The sequence below is a fragment of the Tursiops truncatus genome, chromosome 1, assembly GCF_011762595.2.
Source record: "Tursiops truncatus isolate mTurTru1 chromosome 1, mTurTru1.mat.Y, whole genome shotgun sequence".
NCBI classification, from domain to species: Eukaryota; Metazoa; Chordata; class Mammalia; order Artiodactyla; family Delphinidae; genus Tursiops; species Tursiops truncatus.
Genome location: NC_047034.1, coordinates 4,466,149 through 4,485,537, shown reverse-complemented (window position 1 = coordinate 4,485,537; position 19,389 = coordinate 4,466,149). Strand labels below are relative to the sequence as shown.

Below are 19,389 nucleotides of genomic sequence, written 5' to 3'. Positions count from 1 at the left end.
GTTGCACATCACGTCTCCAAGCCCACGGCCTTTCCCCTACACTGATTTGTCAAAGAAGAATCTTTTTGCCAGAAGTAAACTCCAGATACATAGGCTCTTCTAGCTCCTTTTCGCTTTGGGGGTTCCTTCAGTGCCTGCTGGGGTCGGGAGCCCTTGGGCAGGTGAAGCAACTTACTTTTAAAAAGTGAATTGAGGAAGAGGGGATGGGGAGGACAGGAATGTCTGTTCAATATTTACTTATTTGGGGTTCCCATAAGCTGGGGACCAGAAAGTCCACAAGGAGGAAACCTAAAGGTGGGAGCTGACATTCTGCATATCTTGAGCCGGTGTCTGATCTTGAACTTGGACCAAACAGGCCGTCTCTCTGCCTTCTGCGCCAGGGCGGGGACAATAAGGGCTCCTTTTTCCCTTTAAAACGTGATTGCTGGGAACTCTTGGAAGGGTGTGTGTGTGTGTGTGTGTGTGTGTGTGTGTGTGTGTGTGTGTGTGTGTGTTGGGGGGAAGTAAATGCCCCCTCCTACTGCCTCCCCCCTACCCCCCCCCATGTTTGTCCCCACTTGCCCATCACCAGGGGGTTGAGAGGAGTATGACAGGTCTTTGTTGTCTGAATAAAAATCCGTGGCAGCTCCGGGGAGAGAACTCCTCCTACTAAATTATCAAAAATGGGCTGGCTTTAGTCTCTTAACAAATTGGACACAGCTCCGGCGGCAGGAGCAGTCCCCAACCCAACCTACAGGCACTGGGAACTTGCAAGCAGCCAGGGACCGCTGAAAATAGCACTTCTTTTTCTTTCTTTGTGTTCAAAACTATTTTCTTTCTTCACCAGATTTTGTTTTCCTCCCCCCGCTGCAGTTGTTTCCCATTAGTAACTCGATCTCTCAGAGCAGTAAGATTCTCTAGCCTTCGCCTCCTTTCCCCTCCGCCCGTGTTTGTTTGTTTTCCGCACATCTCCTTCAGGGAGCCGCTGGGGCTTTTTCTCCCCCCTTCTTCTTTTTTCCTTTCCGAGCAGACCAATTTCCACTCCGTCTGCCTCTTTCTTTCTTCTTCCCTCTCGCCCCCTCGCCCTCTGTCCCCGAGCGTCTCCGCAGCCCCCCATCGCGCCGCCTCTGCGGTCCCTGCTTCTCCTTCCCTCGGATGAGCTGAGAGCCACGGGAGTGTGTATATGGAAATAGTGGGGTGCCGAGCAGAAGACAACTCGTGTCCTTTCCGCCCCCCAGCCATGCTCTTCCACGGGATCTCCGGAGGCCACATCCAAGGCATCATGGAGGAGATGGAGCGCAGATCCAAGACCGAGGCCCGCCTGGCCAAAGGCGCCCAGCTCAACGGCCGCGACGCGGTAAGGAAGGGCCGGCGCCGGCGGGAGCCGGGCGCCCGTGCGCGCGCGGGGCAGCCGAGCCGAGCCTCCCCGGCGGCCGACCGAGGATGGCGGCTCGTGGGGGCGTCCGCTCCAGGTTGGCGGTGGCTTATCTCTGGTCCGCCTGGCTACAGGGTAAGAAAGGGCTCTTTTCCGATTTGAATTGTCTACGCTCCTGACACCCCGAGCTCGCTCCCCTCTGCCGCAGCTGGTCCCGGGAAAGCAGGGAGAACCGGGCGCGAGAGGATGGGGTCGTCCTCTCCTCCGGACCTCAGATTCCCGGGCCCCTCCCCGGCGAGGATCGGCGGCCGGAGGGCGAGCTGGTGCGGGCCACGGGCTGCCGGCGCGCGGCCGAGCGTCCGGGCCGAGCTGAAGCCTGGTGACTCTAGTCCCTGGGTCTGGTGACCGGACATTTGGCGCGGACTAGAATGCGACTGGGATCCCTCCAGCTCTCCGGATGCTCGGAACGTGGAACCTTCAAACCCCGCGAGTTTCGGGGTCTCTGGCAGCTCATCTGGGCCCTTTGAGTGAGACAGGACTGCGCTCAGCTCTCGGGCCGGGCGGGTATGGTGTGCAGGGGACTCTAATAGAAAATCCGGAGGAGTGGGGCACCTAGCCCAAGAGCGAGAACTTTCCAACCCTTAAACGCTGTGATCGACCACCTCTGTCGATTACATACGTAGGATAAAAGTCATGCTAGCTTAATAAAGAAAACCAATGAATAATCTATGTGCTCGCCTTTCCCACTTACGAGCCGGAGGAGGGAAACTACGAAAGTCTCCGGAAATGATTTCAGCCGAACATAGCTGTGTAGATCCTCAGGCATCACACCGGGAATTGTGGCTCAAACTAAGTCGGTAGACTGCCCTGGGCGGGTCAGCGGTATTTTGGGTCCACCAAGTAGCCGCGTTGGTGGATGTTTCTACATTTGCAAAATGAATTCAATGCAGGCCCTTGTCTGAATAAAGGGCGAAACTTTACTTTTCCAGGCCCGCCAGAGTTTCGTGGGGGAAGTCCAACCCATTTCTGCTAGTCCTGAGGGAAATGTACAGCGGTTAACTTCTATTTTTCCCCCTTTTGTGGCTACCCTGTTTAAAAACAAAAAGCAGTAATCCAAACCCGAATTTCACAGCGGGGCTGCGCTTGTTAAGGCGAGGTGTCCCCATCCTTGCTGTGTCGTGGGGACGCAGGCGGGAAGCTTAATTTGGGCATTAAAAAGATTTTCAGGACAAAGATCTCCTGGATATGTTGATGCCAGGGAAAGAGGGCCCGTGCAGAGGGGATAACGGACCCTCCCCGGGAACAGGCACGGTACACCCTTATTAGGGGAAGGACCAATAACCCTTAAGATTGGAGAACAGCAAGATCTGTCAAATACATCCCGATCAAAACAATGTCGACCAAATTATGAGCACCAGTATAAAAACCTCTCCCTTCCTTTTAATTTCAACGTTGCTTATAAGGATTTAAAGAAATAGCAATGTAATAGTATTTGTTGAAAAAACAGTATGTGCTTGTTCAGATTGCCTTTCCATTCTCCAATAACAATTTCCGTTGTTTTATTTCGTGCGCACCGGAACCCACAATTTTTAACTTTTAATTATTCGAGTTTGGAAACATCCACCAAACTATAGTCCGTGCGCTCCTAGCCCTTTCGAAACAGGCTCTAGGTGGCCGGCGCGTGTTTTTAGGTTAAGTCCGGGAAGGACGCGGACGCCGCGTTCAGGCGGACGCAGTAGAAAGCGTGCGAGTCGCAGAGGGAAAAATTGCAAATGTTCCTCCGACGTTTGCCTTTGCGCAGGGGCCCCTGACCTTGCGGCGCTCGCCGAGGCCGAGGGCTGGCGCCGCGAAGGGTACCCGCGTGGGGCGGCCCCGCGCGCCCTCCTGACGCCGCGCGCGCTTCCTTGCAGGGGATGCCTCCGTTGAGCCCTGAGAAGCCCGCCCTGTGCGCCGGCTGCGGGGGCAAGATAGCCGACAGGTACTACCTGCTGGCCGTGGACAAGCAGTGGCACCTGAGGTGCCTGAAATGCTGTGAATGTAAGCTGGCCCTCGAGTCCGAGCTCACCTGCTTCGCCAAGGACGGTAGCATTTACTGCAAGGAGGACTACTACAGGTATTCCCACCCCTATCCCTTACGCCCTGGCACACCTGGAGGGGTCACCTGCCCGAGCCCCGGAGTCCCCTCCCTGTCCCCAGCCTTTGGTCCCTTGGGGGTACTCTTACCAGTCCCCAGACCAGAGAAGCCCACTGCGTGCGCCTTCAAGCTGCAGCATCCCCATCCCCGCCAGACGCGCGGGGAGGATGCGCGCGGATAGGGGCACCCAAGGTCCAGAGCTTGATCAGCGACTATCCCGCTCAGGGGGAGCTTGGCAGCTCGGCCGAGGGGATTGGGCAAATCTCGGAAGGGTAAATGAACGTTTCTCGGTCCACCGAGACGAAAGCGGTTTTTTTTTTTTTTTTTTTTTTCCGTTTACTACGAACTAAGCAAGGCCCGTGCCTTGGAACTCAACTGGTGGCCGGGGCAGCAGCAACTGGTGGCAGGTTTTCGCGGGTGGGGGGGGGGGGCGGGAACTCACGTAAAGGACCATGAAAAGGAGTGATCGCTGTCGCCGAAACCCAGGCCTCTCAGTTCCGAGATGCCGTTCCCGCTGGTTGGAACCTGCCCGCCAGCCTCGAGAGACGCCGGAGAGTCAAGTCGCCGGCAGCTTGTTTATTGATTCTTCCCAGGTCTGCTTTTGGACTGGGGACGCGAGTGTTGTGCAGGGACTCGACTCCGCTCTCGGCTGAGGCGAGAAAAGTGGTTAAAAAAGAATTAGCTTCCCTCTGCAAAACTGTCCTTTTTCTTCCAGGGCCGTGTCTGAATGCTTTCAGGCACGCTCACGCTTCCATAAATAGTAACACCCTTCGTTTGTATGTTTTGTAATCGAGGAAACGTTTTCACTTGACATCGCAATGTAATATTCTTAACATAGTGTTGTGAGTTAGCCAGTGCAGGGTTTGTTTTTGGTTTTGTTTTTGCTTTTTAAAATTTTCACTTTACAGAGAAGAAAACGGAGGATCAGTTACCCGATTCTTCTGAATTTAATGCAAGGGTTCTTTGTCTTGTTCACCAGAGCAGGTCAATGAGCAAATAAAATTAATGTCCAAGTGGGCGTGGGTCCTCCCCTCCCGGACCCCTCCCAGGTCTCAGTCTTGGGCCACTGCTGACCATGCCCCAGGTGTCACAGTGGGAGGTGGCCCTGCCTTTGCCTCCACCAGCGCCCTGACTCGACGGTTTCCTTCCAGAAGGTTCTCTGTGCAGAGATGTGCCCGCTGCCACCTTGGCATCTCCGCCTCCGAGATGGTCATGCGCGCCCGAGACTCCGTCTACCACCTGAGCTGTTTCACCTGCTCCACCTGCAACAAGACCCTGACCACGGGCGATCATTTTGGCATGAAGGACAGCCTGGTGTACTGTCGCGCCCACTTCGAGACCCTCTTGCAAGGGGAGTATCCACCTCAGCTGAGCTACACCGAGCTGGCGGCCAAGAGCGGCGGCTTGGCCCTGCCTTACTTCAACGGCGCTGGCACCGTGCAGAAGGGGCGGCCCCGGAAGCGGAAGAGCCCCGCGCTGGGGGTGGACATCGTCAGTTACAACTCAGGTGGGCGCCCAGCCCCTCCCCAGTGCCCCTGTAGCCCTAACCTCCTCTGCTCAGAGGAGAATTCTATCCAGCTCCTTCCCGTCCAAGACCTGGCTGCAAGACGGTGCTTTCCTTAGCACGACCCTTTTCTCACTACAGCTCCCTTTCACCCAGAAAGAAGGGAGAGGTGGAGAGAGGGAAAGAGGGAGAGAAGAGGGGGAGGGAGAGGGAGAACAGGTGAGAGAGATCTTTTTGTAGTTTGGGGCAGAAAACACATTCATAAGGCTGCAATGACTTCCCCCAAACAGGCCAGACCAAATCCTTGTTGCCCATTAGTTAATGAGCCCATTAGTTTCTGGCTCCCAGTTGGAGCAAAACAGCCCCAGGGCCATTCCTGAGTGGAGGCCAAATTATAGATCCTGGAGGAGGTTTCCCTAAATACTAAAAAAGAAAAAAAGAAAAAAAAAAGAAGTCTTTAGAGCCCAACCCCAGCCTGTCTAGAAAGGGCAGAGGCTGTGGTCACCAGCCCAGAGTTAATCAGGGAAACAGTTGGCAAGAGTGTTGAAAAACCAAATCCCTGATCTTGGTGAAAAGCAGCTGTAGGGGTGGGAGTCACTCTCCACAGCTGAGCTGGCCTGCTCCTTCCCTGGGTCAGGGGACCCATCCAGCCAGCTCCTTCCCTGTGGGATAAACCATCCAGACACCCAGACCGCCCTGAAGACTGGAAGAAGCTCCAGGTCAGGCCCTCTGAGGAGGCTTAGTGGTGTCACAGGCTGCTCTTCTGTCCTCCTCCAGCTTTCTCTCTTAATTCAAAACAAAATGCAGGCAACAGGCCAGAGAGCACGCTTTCCTCCTTGCTTTGGGAGGCGCACACGTTATCATTCATCAATCTCTCTCACTCACCGGTTTCTCATTGTTGGTAGCCCGCCCTCACCTGCCATCCCCCAGGTGAGGATGGTGACAGGCCCTGAGGACCACAGTCTAACTCCAAGAGGGATGGAAGCTCTTCCGGTGAGTCCCAGCCACTGGAAAAGAGGTTCCAGAAAGCCCTAGGATAACTTTGGGGCAACCTAAGGGTTGGTTTAGCTGCTCTGACGCCCTGTCCCCTGGCCTGGCCCCAGATGGAAACCTCAGCAGGCAGGAGACTCAGGCCAGGGGAGTCCATTCTATTGGGAAGGACCTTGGGGACCTCATGGTGGCAACCCCTGTCTGTTACCATGAGCACCCAGATACCAGCCAAAGGGTGGGCGCCCAGAGCACGGATCTTGCCTGTTTTTCTCTTCCAGTCCCCATGTGCCTGGTGTGGTGTGTGAGCCACTGTGGCTCAATGGTAAAGGGACACTGTCCCGTCAGATAAGTGACTTGCCCAGGGTCACACAGCCAGTGTGTGCTAGAGGAATCTGGAGTCCTGCTCGGGCCCACAGCTTTCAGGGTCCCCGCAGGCTGAGTGGGCTCTGCCCAGCTCTCTCCTCGGCTTCCTCCTGGTTCTAGGGAGGTTTTCACAGAAAAGGCGCAGCGGGTGGTGTCCCAAGGAGCGGGGACCCAGCGTGACTGTACTGGTCCCAGGGGGTTCAAGCCCGGGTCACTGGGCAGAGGCGGAGGGCCGGCTGCCGGCTGAGACGCTGACCGGCTGGGTTGGTGTCGCACAGTGGGCACACCCCTGGGTTTTGCCAACCCCCCACCGGAGGTCGGGCTGCGCACTGCCCTTGCTGTGCCCGAGGCTGGGGCTCTGGTTTGGGGCCACGGTGCCCAGCGCGCTTACTTGGGCTCCTTTGATGCGTGGTCCCCGGGGCAGGCTGGGCAGGGCACTAATTGTTCTCTGTTAATAGAAGATGACATCGGAATCTCCAGCCACAGACCAAGGCCCTAATGCCCTAATTAGAGTGAGAGAGATTGACAGAGAGAGAGAGTGAGAGAGAGAGAGACAGAGAGAGAGAGAAACTAGCCAGGCTTTTGGAGACAGGGAAGCCCTCAGCCAGAGAAGGTCCAGAAGTGTGGGGAGATTTCTAGCCAAAGGTGGCAAAAGCCTGGGCTTTCGCTTGTTTATTTAACCTAATTAGCTACGTTTGATTTCGCCTTGATCTTACTTTACGTGAGAAAGATCCACAGAGCTTTAGGGTCAAGAAAATTGTGCTTCTCCGAGGAAAGCTAGAGAGTACACATTTATTTCTTAGAAAGAACGAAAATCTCTTTCCACTTAGGCCTTCAGTTTGCAAATTAGTGCTGCTACAAGGTTATGGAGGAAGTTGGTGCTCTCCTTCATCAAGGAGGGAAAAGTAAGGGAGGGGCCTCCCTGACCCCAGGGAGTTTGTAGATCACACCACTGCAGAGCCGGTGCCTCTTAATTAACATCCGCCTCCTCCCTTCTGGACTTTTCCCAGATACGAGCAAATAGCATAGAGTTAAGATCAGGTGAAAATGATCTAGAGAAACTGGGTTAAAGATGCCTGACCAGAAATCAATCTGCCATTAAAAAAAAAGTTTATGAATCCAATGTCAGTTTGTTACTATAAGACTAGCCAAAGAAACACTTCAGTGCATTAAAAACACGTTAAAGGGCAGACAGTAAAATGGACCCGCGGTTTTAGCTCGTTATTTTAGCTTTCTTTGGAGCCATCTCTGCTTAAGTGTAAATCTCAGAAAAGACTAATGTTGATACTAAACACATCTAATTTATACACTGATATATTTTCAAACACATGTACACAGAATATGTTTATGATTCAGACTTCCAGAGATGGGAAGCTTGGCAAAGATCAGCGAGTGCTCGACATAAGGCAAACGCCTTTTCATGAGACTCTTCCTGATGTAGTTTGTAGCTCTTTGTGCAGATATCAGGCAGATATTTTAGAAAGAGACCTGGAAAGTTTATCTGGGATGCTGGATTGAAATGCAGCCCTCCAGGGTGAGAAGAGGATTTAGTCTGGGGCAGGTAGCTCTTGTTTGGGTAATTTAACATTAATTGAGAGACTAAATTTTTGCCACTTCCCCGAGTCTCCCTCCTTAGGGTCTTTATTGGCTTCCAAACTTCAAAAGCTGCCTGCAGTCGTTAAATTTGCCTGGCACTGACCCCTAGTGGTCTCCCAGGGATCAGTTTTCAGAAGGTTACACACCTGCAGAATAGAAACTCACTTCAGGATAGGGGACCATTCCATAAATGACTGGAGAATAAAATATTTAGATCTTCTAATTAACTTTATAGTGCCAGATGTGTACTTACAGGTGTATGTTTAAGACAGTCTTAAGAGATTTATCATATCTTCTCATAATTCGGGGGGAAGAAAACCCCTGTAGCTTTAAAAGTAGACCCTGGGGAAACGCAATCACTTGCAAGTTTATGTGAGGCATTCATAGTAAACACACGTAATTTAGGCCAATACACTGCGTTACTCTGTAGATGACATACATTGCTCTATTAGTTCACATAATATAACTGATCACACAGTTTATCTGTTTATATTAATAACAGTTTAATAAAGAGCTAACAATCTTTTTGCACAGTGAATTGTATTCTATGTGAAAACAAGTCCCATAATTGTGTTTAATACACTATAATTCTCTGCTGAGTTCTTAATCAGCAATAATGGATATAGAATGCATATTCAGAGAAGCAATTTTATCAAACCTGTCTATAATGTTTTTCATAAACTTCATTTTAAAGACTAATGAGTATATAGTTAGGATAGGAATCAAACCCATTTCTAAGAAATAATAACTTGGGTGGGGGTGGATGGTTAAGGGCATTACTTACGTACCAAGTTAAGTCTTCTACCTCAAATGTAATATTCCATTTAATGTGCTATTCAGGAAGGGTTACACATCACTCACCTATGACAGAATTGAAATCTTACTTGAAGAAGCCTCCAATGACTAAGGTGTGCCTCTTTGACTGTTTTGGTGTGGCTTCATTTATAATCTGGTTGTGAAATATAGCTCAGTTTACTGGAGATAAGTATAGTTTTATAGTCGGTCATGAGATGCTGTTTCATCCATCTGAGGATACAAAAGTGCAATTCTGTAGAATATTTGAACTTGACATCTCTCCCCGGGGATGCAATAGGATAAAATGTAAAGCATATTCTCTCTCTTATTTCTGGGTACAAGTTACCCTTTCTGGTGGAGTTTAAGGAGCCTCTGTTCAACATTTGGCCGTATATATCTAACTTGCATTCCATTTCAAGTTGATTTGACTTTGCATTTATAGTCACTCGTGATTTTACGGACGAACAAAGATTCAAAATCTTGATCGAATGCTCGTTGAGCTCCTGGCCCTGTGCATGACTTAGAGGACCCGATGGTGAACATGATAGAGCCTTTCTCTCCATGAACTCAATTGCTCTTTTGCCAAGTGTGCCCTCTTTATGGATTTCATGGAAATATGAACAAAGGAGACATTAGTCCATGCCTAGTCTTGTTACATTAGGGAGAATTTCTTAAGTGGATTTTGTGATGCAGCTGACTCTTGTTGATGACTATAAAACTACTGGGTTTCTGTATATATACTGTATATATACTGATATACAATTGTACTGATATACAATTTAAAAGTAATTGTAACCAGAGAATAGCAGGCAAATACTATTTTCTCAAGCAGAATGAAAGAGGTAATAGTAAGAGATGTCTCACTTCTTTCAAGATTCAGGTTTCTCCCCCCCATCTCCCCCAGGGAAACGACCAGGTTGACTTTAGATATTCTATTATAATGCACTAACATGCACGATGATCAGTGTGAATATATATGAGATAAACATCTGAAGTAAGGTTTAAAGGGGAAAAAAAACCCAACCCTGCCATGCCCTTTAAGTTGCGAAGTTGGCTGAATCAGTAAATATTTAGCAAAATGTTTTCATTTTGTAATCATATTTCTTATGCAGAGCCAGTAGGTTATTGGAAATGACCTCTTAAATGCACATCTTTACATCCTGGGGATAAGGACTTTGAGGCATGTTTCAAAGGCTGGGTTGTTTTGCCCTCAGTGTTGAGGGAGCTGTGCAAGGGGTGTTGTGATGCCGCCCTCCTTCTGCCCTGCCAGCCAGGGACACAGCTCAACCCGCCTCCGTACCACGTGCCAGAGCAGACGGGGCCACGATCCTAGAGGGACGTCAGAGCCTCTGAACTGGGAGCTGTGGGGTGCGCTGCAGGCATGAACTGAGGGAAGAAAAGTCTGCACTCCTTCTCTTTCAGAAATATTTACTAAAATAACTCCAAGGGAAAACTATTTTCATCCTGGTTAGCCCTACGCTAAGCAGTTATAGCTAAAAGCCCTCAAAAATAATATTCCTACGGTTACATAAGAATCCTGCAAATTTGTATTTTCTAACTTCTCTCCCTTGTCCAGACACTTTTTAACTTTTTCTGGAAACGTTCTAGGATTAGCAGAAAAGGCTAAAAATTGGAACACAGATTCTTCCTTCGTTGGGGGGCTCTCCCAGACCTTCAGATGTGAGAGAGCTGAAATTACTCGCTCGCGTATCTTTCATGCCTTCAGAGAATACACCTCATCTCACAAATACAGACAAAACGTGGAGTCTCTAAAAACTGTGTGTGGAGCGGTGGTGTGCTGATACACATAAATATAGTAGAAAAGGGTTTTTTTCTTTTCCCTCTTGGAGAATATTTCTCTCCCTCCCACACTTAGAGCTTATTCATCTTTTCAAGGTTTTCTAGCAACCATTAAGCCGAAGAGGGGATTTATCTAATCTTTTTCTTCTACCTAAACTTCGGGTGTGTCCACATGAACAGACTAGTTTGGAGGTCGTGGGCAATTAACCTCTTTCTTTTGTCTGGCTCCCACTCATAATTGGGTCGACAGCTTTTTCCACCGTTGTTGTCGTGTCGTGACATTATCATGCCACCTGCCATCTTCTCAGCTAACGCAGGACTTTCCACTGAGCCCCTGTTTGTCCACTGTGACTGCAACAGGTTGTAACGAGAATGAGGCCGACCATCTGGACCGAGATCAGCAGCCTTACCCGCCCTCGCAGAAGACCAAGCGCATGCGCACCTCCTTCAAGCATCACCAGCTCCGGACCATGAAATCCTACTTTGCCATCAACCACAACCCGGACGCCAAGGACCTCAAGCAGCTTGCTCAGAAAACAGGCCTGACCAAAAGAGTTTTGCAGGTAAGAAACCTCCATCGTTGGCTGTGTATACATCTTCCCCTTGCAGTAAAAATAGTTCTCTTCCCTGTTTGGAGTGATACGGCTATTTCCTGTACTGCTTCTCATTAGTCTACCTTAGTTAGCTCCTTAGAGGGTACTGAGAGGTACCCTGTCAGGTAACTCCCTCAGTTACTCTAGGTAACTCCCTAGAGAGTGTACTGAGATTTTGCAGGGGCTTTCCGGAGACTGCCCAAAGAGAGACGCAGGGTCTTCTAAGATGCAGCCACATTCTCCCTGCAGATGGACAGACGGGTGCACCAAAGCCAGTTCAGCTTGCCTAGCTGCTCTGCAAACGCGGGTGACGTTATCCGCGCAAGCTGTGGCTTTGGAGACAAAGTTCACATTAGGGTCAGTGCACAGACTTGGCGGGGGGACCTGCTGGCGCTGTCTTACTTCAGCACACTCTTGGCAGCCTCACTACCTGTTGTGAGCTTCCAAATTCAAGACGACCCTTTTTGTCAACTCCTGAAAAGCCACAAGTATGGTTAGTGTCTCGGCAACCACTTGGAGAAAGTATTTTCCCATTTTAACCAACCATATTTCACAACTAAATACCGGGAGTGAGATCTGCTGTCCAACTGCTTTCCTAAACTCATCATGGTAAGAATATGTAACTAGAGACATGATAGTGGGTTGCTGTGGGTCACCTGTGATGCTCTTACACTTTTCAGTGACAAATAGCAGGCATTTAAAATTCCACCCGCCAGTTTCCGGTTGCTTGGAGTCTGTGGCCCTCGGGGTTTTTCCTATGCAAGTAATACTTGCCATGTGTCAGACTCAAGAATAGGCTGAAATCTGTTTCAATGATGTTCATTTCATGCGAGTGATTCTTACTTTGTGAACCATTCCCTGACCTCGCCTGCCCTCATTCTCAAAAAGACGGTAGTTGAGGAATCAGGGTGTGTTTCCCCCTCTTCACCTCTGTGCCTTCATTTCCCCACGGTATCTCCACTTAAGCATCCGTAGCCCCCAAGCGGCATTGTTAATGCTGGGGCGGGGGCACACGTGCTGCTCAGAGGGTGTCCGTAGTCGTACTGGAATTACTCTGTTTTAAAAGAAAGCAAAAAAAAAAAAAAAAAAAAAAAGGCCCTGCTTTCCCAAGAAAAATAAACAATTATATTTAAAAGAGAAAGATATCCCCCCCAAAAAAAAGAAGAAGAAGAAAAAAAGGAAAGAGAGAGAGAAAAAAAAAAAGAAGTATAAAAATAAACATCGGTAAAGAAATCCATTGGGATTGGTTTGCAGGTTTGGTTCCAAAACGCACGAGCCAAATTCAGAAGGAACCTTTTGCGGCAGGAGAATGGGGGTGTTGATAAAGCTGATGGCACGTCGCTTCCGGCCCCGCCCTCAGCAGACAGCGGCGCGCTCAGTCCACCCGGCACTGCGACCACTTTAACAGACCTGACCAATCCCACTATCACTGTAGTGACAGCCGTGACCTCTAACATGGACAGCCGCGAATCCGGAAGCCCCTCGCAAACTACCTTAACGAACCTTTTCTAACATTGGTGTTTTTTTTTTTTTAATTCTTCCTCTTCTTTTTATTATTATTCTAATGATTATTTTATTATTTACAAGACTTTTTTTTTTTTTTTCCCCTAACCCACAAGATACTTGGGAAATAAAAACAACAGCTTGGTGTGTAGCCTCTGCAGCCACTTGGCAAATGAGTTTACAGTATTGTCTCCTTTACAAAGTGTACTTTTTTTTGTCTACAAAGTGTATTTGGATTTAAAAAAAATTAATTAGATCTTTCAGTCGGTAAGGGGAGTTTGGGAATCATTCTAATAAGTGCCTCTTAAAATTGTATGTTACTTATTTCCAGAATCTCGAAGAAAAAAAAGAGTGGTATTATGATGGGCAAATAATCATATTCCCGGTTATATAATTAGGTTAATAAAGAATCAGATAATTATTAAAATTATTTTTTTAATCTTGCAATTGTACGTGTACTTATGGAATTTTGAAAATTTCATATTGTCTTTTTTAAAATGGAAAAAACATGTTTTGATTATTCCTTTTTTTTTTTACAATTGAGGAATATGGTTAAACAAGAGCATTAAGGATAGCAAATCTAAATATTAAGGATTAATTAGGTGGGAAATCTAACCAGGAATGTGACTCTTTTTTTCTCTTAGGGTGTACATCCCAACAAAACTTTCTTATTAGTTAGTTATTGCTTTTCAACATTTGAAAAATACTTAAACCTCCTGTGTATCCATAAAAATTCCAAACAGAATTTGAAATTCTGTACTTTTAACCTCCTCAAGCTAAAAATGATAGTTATAAAACCATTCTTTCTAAATTATTTTTTTCCCAGGGAAAATGGAAATAAGCAAAATATAATTTTTTAAGAAGTTAAAAAAATCAGTATAATTTAATCAATAGCTCTTAATTGGCTTCAGCTGTACCATGATATTGTATCTGGCATTCTATACAAATAATGTTTAAAAAAAAACAACTTAGTAACATGCTAGCAATGAGAATTCTTTGGTTTTGTTTTGCTTCATTTTACTTTGACACAGGTTGATGTATTTGTCAGAAAAAAAAATTTCTGACAGTAGAGATTTGAGGTTCTTAGTTTTAAAGTAGATAAACTCAGAAGCCTTGTGGATGCTGATCTGAATATATTTCCTAGTTTACAGTAGCATTTTTTTTCTTTTAATTTAAGCTAAAATCTTAATGGTCTGGGCAGTGGTGAATGTTCATCTATATGCTTCTGTTGTAGTTAAATACCAATTAGATTGTGGATTTCCTAAAAAAAATAAAAATAAAAAAGAAGTCAAGATATATGTCTTGCTTTAGTGGATTGTTAAGAATAACTTTGCACATGTTCTCCACTTTTTGGACCCCTTAAATCTCCTCTGGTGGTCGAAGTGGCTATTTAATAGATTTTAAAGGTGTCCTTCTGGCTGTATAAATGTGTGGTTACATATTGACAGTTCACTGCCCACATTAAAGTGCATTATTGTAACTTTTGCTCAGGGTCTTTAGAAAATTAGCACAGAAAGTAGCTTATTTTTTAAAAAAAGATGATGGAAGATAACACTGTAACAGAAGAAGGTGTGATTGCCATTATATATTTAGCAAGTGTGGTTATCATCTTATATGGAGCTTAAATCTTGACTTTTCATATTTCTATTACATTTTGGGCATTTACCACTAACCAGACCAAACAACCTTGGTAAGGCTGAGATCTTATTAATACACTTTTACAGGTAAAATATTGATACTTATAAATTTTGTTCTTTGACAGAACAATATATGGTACTATAGATCTACTTTATTAAGTAGACTAATTATAACTCAGTTCTCCTATGTGCCTTATGAGATAACTTGGAAGTAAGTTTGTGAAAAATCAGGATATATGTGTTGTTTGTTAAATTAACTGTTTTAAGCCCTTTTGACACCTCACTAGTTTTGTACTGTTTTACCTCTTATTTCTGAAACTCTTTTTATGGTGTATCCTGTTAGAGGGGACAAACATGTCATAGAAAGCAGTTGTGCACTCTTCCCAATATAGTTGATAAATTCAATAATCTTATATATTGAGCTTCGTGTTTATAGTACAGTAAGTGGTCTAGCAAAATTGTCCATGTTTCTTTGTTTATTGATAAATGCATTGTATAGAAACTATTTCCCCTAAATATTTATGGACCAAACAATTGTGATATATCCTATTAAATTTGTGTGAATAAACGATTTTGAATCTAAGGAGTTTTATTTCCCATTAGTTTTACTTAAGGCTTAACTGTACTAGTGTGTTTTCGATTGTCTATTTGTAAAAGCTATTAAAACGGTAATATGAAAAATTTTAGATATGCAAACATACAAATAGCTTTTAGATTTCCAAACTTCTGATTCATTTTAAATTACCATTGCATATGTAGTGTAATTCAACTTAGAATTACCTTTAAATATATTTTCCTACAATAAAAGTAATGCCCCACTGATTTGACTCAGCCTGATTTTTAGAATTAAAAAAAAGATAATTAGCAGATAAAGTAATTGCATGAAAAGAAACCTTAAATATGATTAAGTTTAATGTTAGGTCTATTGAGCACAAATGGATATTTGTAAATCTAAATAGAAATTGCAGACCCCTAAAAGCCAAGTTGCTCTGTAGTTAATAAATTGTCACTATGATTTTTTTCAGGGAGAACAAATCTTGGGGCATTACAGCCAAACATCCCGACGTTTGAAAATTCCCTAAAGTATTAAAAGAAGGGGAAAAGTTTGATCGGAAATCCACTGCAGTGAAGACAAAGACAATATTAGGTTATGATAATCATACATTTAAAAATCTATTGAGCCAAAAAAAGAGAGACAGAGAGAGAGAGAGAGAGAGAGAGAGAGAGAGAGAGAGAGAAAGAAAGAGAGAGAGAGACCGGGAGACTTAAATGTCATTTACTGAATGTTAACAAAACTTCTGTTCTTTATGATGTCTAACACAAATGGAGGCTTAAAATTATATGGTTTTAAACAAAATTAGATAAATCGTGTATAAATCAGAGCAACCAGGCAGTAATATGCCCACCCCATATTTGAAGAAAATTATTGAATAAAAAATTCCCACACATTTGTCAAGCACAGTAGTTGTAAAATAAAATCCAAAAAACATTCATTTCACCTGCTTGCTAATGTGTATTAGTCCTCTCTGTTAATGGCATTTTCCAATTGTAAATTCAAAGAAAAGCTATCACTCATTTAAGAGTATAGGAATCAAAATCCAGTGATTTTAGTATTATTGTTTATTACTTCCTTTTTAAACAGAAATCTCTGCATGCACTTTTACATCTGTCACTTCTAGTGTACATCTCTGTATGATGACTTATCTTTGCTGTTTCTTGTATGATAAATAGCTTTCATTAATAAACATTTTATTTGATGGAAACATAGTTAACTTTATGTTAAACACACACTTTTGAAATTAATTTGGAACACTGTCTTAAAAGGCAGCACAATACATTTCCAACTTGTTATACTTAGGAAAAAGCCCAAATGATATAATGAGGTTAAATTCTGGTAATCTAGGATAAAATTATTTACTTGGTTTTTGACGTCTCATGACTTTTTATTAGTTGTATTCACTTGACACATGGACTAAAAATATTTTTTAAAAGAACAAAGAGAACCCAAATTACAACAAAAATAAACCTCAATATACTGTCATGTAAAATTTCAGCAACTTTTTTAGATAATTAGGGTAAAATTTATAGATCCTCTGTAAGTTTACATGTTTGCTATGCAATGAGCAAATTTATTGAAAGTATACAAATATATTCTGAACTATGACAAGATCCAATCTTTGCATAGTTCAAACTACATATGATATCACAAACAAAAGAGCAAGTGGAAAGAAAAACAAATGTTTAGGAATGAGGTTTTTTAATTGTTAAGGGGATATTTGCAGACAGAATTTTTTAAACTATTCATATTTAGCTGTATATCCAAAGCATATGTTAAACAAATTAACATATAACTTTCCAGAAAAGTTTTCATTATGATGAAATTTTTATTATATACAAATGAACCTTATGTAAATGATGTAACTTTTATGAATGATAGTGTAAATATTTCACTTACATGTATTCTCAGAATTTTGAATGTTTTCTAAAATGCTTTCGCTTCCTGAATACTAAAAAAGAAAAAAAAATTTAAAAAGCGAGAGCAACTTACTAATAAAAGAAAAAAAAACAATGCACCATGACAAGTAGACTATTTTGAGTGATCATGAAACATGTTGGTTTTGTCAGTAACTTGAATGTTTATGCCTCATTGAAACCTCATCCAAGGCTGTTGTAACTTAAATAGATTTTCCAATACATTTCCAGCCAGTTTATTCCAATCCTTGTCCTGTAGCTTTGCCTTCTTTCCCTGTGTTGTCAACTGCGGCAGTTTCGTTTAGAAATATTTTGGAACTTCACCTGGTTTTACAGACCTTTAAATATTTCTCTGGAATGTGAATTGTGGGAAGAGACCACAGAGGGAAAGAACGTAACTGAAATTAGACATCTGAAAAAAATAATACACATTTGAAACAGGCACATTTTTAAAGAGGAGAGGAAAGGAGCGTTAATTATGTGAGTGGGAAGAGAAAAAAGCATATGATGCTGAATCCGAAGGTCCGTGGTGCTTTTCTGTGATGGACAGCGGTCTCTGAGTCTGCAAAACTGCACCCTTATTGTCTGGCGTGGAAGAGAAAGACGCGGACTTCTTGGTTGGGAGCAGGGCACTGTATTTTTGTAGCTTCTACCTCCCAAAGGCTTGGGTTAGTCTACTTCTTGCAAATTGATCTTGGGCACAAAATGCTTCACTGGGAGTCAGCATCTGTCGGCTTTGGTGAGTTGCCACATTGAGGCTGACTTGCAGAGTGGGTGGGTTTTTTTTTATACCTCAAATAAGGACATGACTCCATAGCAAAGGACCCAAAGCAAACACTTTTAAAAGCTTGGTGATGTTTCATCACCTATAAAGTAGATAGCTTTATTTAACAAAACCTTATAGAATCCACCGCACGTTATTTTACAATAACATTTCTTTGGCCGCGCAGCATCTTATAAGCCACGTAGAAATAGCATCTCATTTTCTGTTGCAGTGTGCCTGCCAGGGAGAAGTGTTAGAAGTGGGAAATTCTGATGAAAAAAGATATACATATATATGTATAACTGAATCACTTTGCTGAACAGCAGAAATTAACACTGTAAATCAACTACACTTCAATAAAATTAAAAAAAAAAGAAGTGGGAAATTCTGGAATGGAAATTTGGAGTCATGTTATTCTAGGCTCTTACGGAGAATCCTAGGGATAATATCGTTATAAAAATAATGTAAAGAACTAATTTTGTATGGAGTTTTGCTGTTTAATTTTCAACTATGTTATAAACAAAGCTAGCTTTACTCGTAGGGAGTTTGTGTACGTGTACTCTCCAGGGGAACCAAAACCTTTTACATTTTATGGCCTCTAGACACCAGGGTTAAATGAGGACACTAGGACTTTGTCCAAACTGCAGAAATGGCATTGTATTTTCTTTGAAACCATACAGCTATATAACTATATAGATACACTCTGGATTGGACTTTTGGATCTATTTTATACATTTAGTAATCAGGAACCAACTCTGAATATTCAAATAAATAAAACGCTTCTGGTGTAAAGCCACAGTCCTTTGCTTTACAGTCCATGTCAAAAATAGGAAGTTACTTTCTTTACAGTGCACCATTGATTTTAAAATATTTTTATGATACCTATTCTGCCCATATAACATTTTTTTTCAGAATAATATTACCATCTACCATATTTTCAAAATACATTATAACTCTAAGTTAATATATTATTTTGAATGCCCTCTGGAAAGATTTCCATTTCATTTTATCTGTTTCCATAGCAAAAAAAAAAAGTTTGGAATTGGGCGTGGTACTCAAGGGAAAGCCTATGGATATGATGTAGGTAGCAATATAATCACCACTAAATTTCTCTTTAACTCTGTTGCAAAATAGATATTTTTACCTAACATCACTCCCCACTTCCAACATTCCTTTGCGAATATTAATATAGTAAACTCTCTCGTATCATGCATCACATCAACGAGTTTTTCTTCCCTTGGATTATTAACTTTTGCTTCTTTGCACTACATTTATCTGTGCTGAAATGACGAAAGGCAGGCAAGAATAAAGATCCAGGTATTAGCCATATGTAGAAAGTTCCTGGTGTGTATCTCTGTGTACTTTTTCCTCATCTATTAGAATTGTCAGGAATGATTTTTTTTCCTTTGGAATGTCATGTTTACATCTTGCATGATCTCATAAATTAATCTGAAGAGTAACTGGATACCTTTTATGGTCATTTGAAAATAAAATTTGCTACAAATAAGATACTCCAGTCTCTGTTGCCTCCTATTATGCATGAATATATTAATTTTTTCTGTACTTTCCCTTTGAACCAGAAAATATTAACCTCAAAGGGTATTTAAATTGTTATTTACGATGAAAATACAAAGATGAAGAAGTCCGAAGGTGAGGTTGCCTTTCCTTAATCGTTCTCTTTCTGCTTCCTTTCTTATTCCGAAGCAGCAAAACTCATGAAGGGCTATCTGCTTTAACTTTGACATTCAAGGGTTTTGACAGCTTGCATCACTTAAAGTTATATTTATTATTCAGTAAACTTTAATTCTATAGAATAAATATCCTTTATGAAATGTGATTTTTGAAAAGCACAAAGGTATTTCACCATCTCAAGCAGTTGAAGCTG

The 19,389-nt window shown here is 43.5% G+C and overlaps 1 protein-coding gene across 2 annotated transcripts; it reads left to right on the top strand.

The window, feature by feature from the left end:
* Positions 1-704: 704 nt before the first annotated feature.
* Positions 705-16,802, top strand: LHX9 (LIM homeobox 9). Of its 2 annotated transcripts, none has more exons than XM_033847474.2 (5): positions 705-1,336; positions 3,265-3,467; positions 4,640-4,995; positions 10,897-11,099; positions 15,295-16,802. In XM_033847474.2, exons 1-5 carry the CDS (start codon positions 1,163-1,165, stop codon positions 15,349-15,351), a joined length of 993 nt encoding a protein of 330 aa, XP_033703365.1. In that variant the 5' UTR covers positions 705-1,162; the 3' UTR covers positions 15,352-16,802. The 2 variants fall into 2 exon arrangements, with proteins under 2 accessions (XP_033703365.1, XP_019775885.1); XM_019920326.3 differs by lacking the exon at positions 15,295-16,802 and adding an exon at positions 12,384-14,944.
* Positions 16,803-19,389: the final 2,587 nt, after the last annotated feature.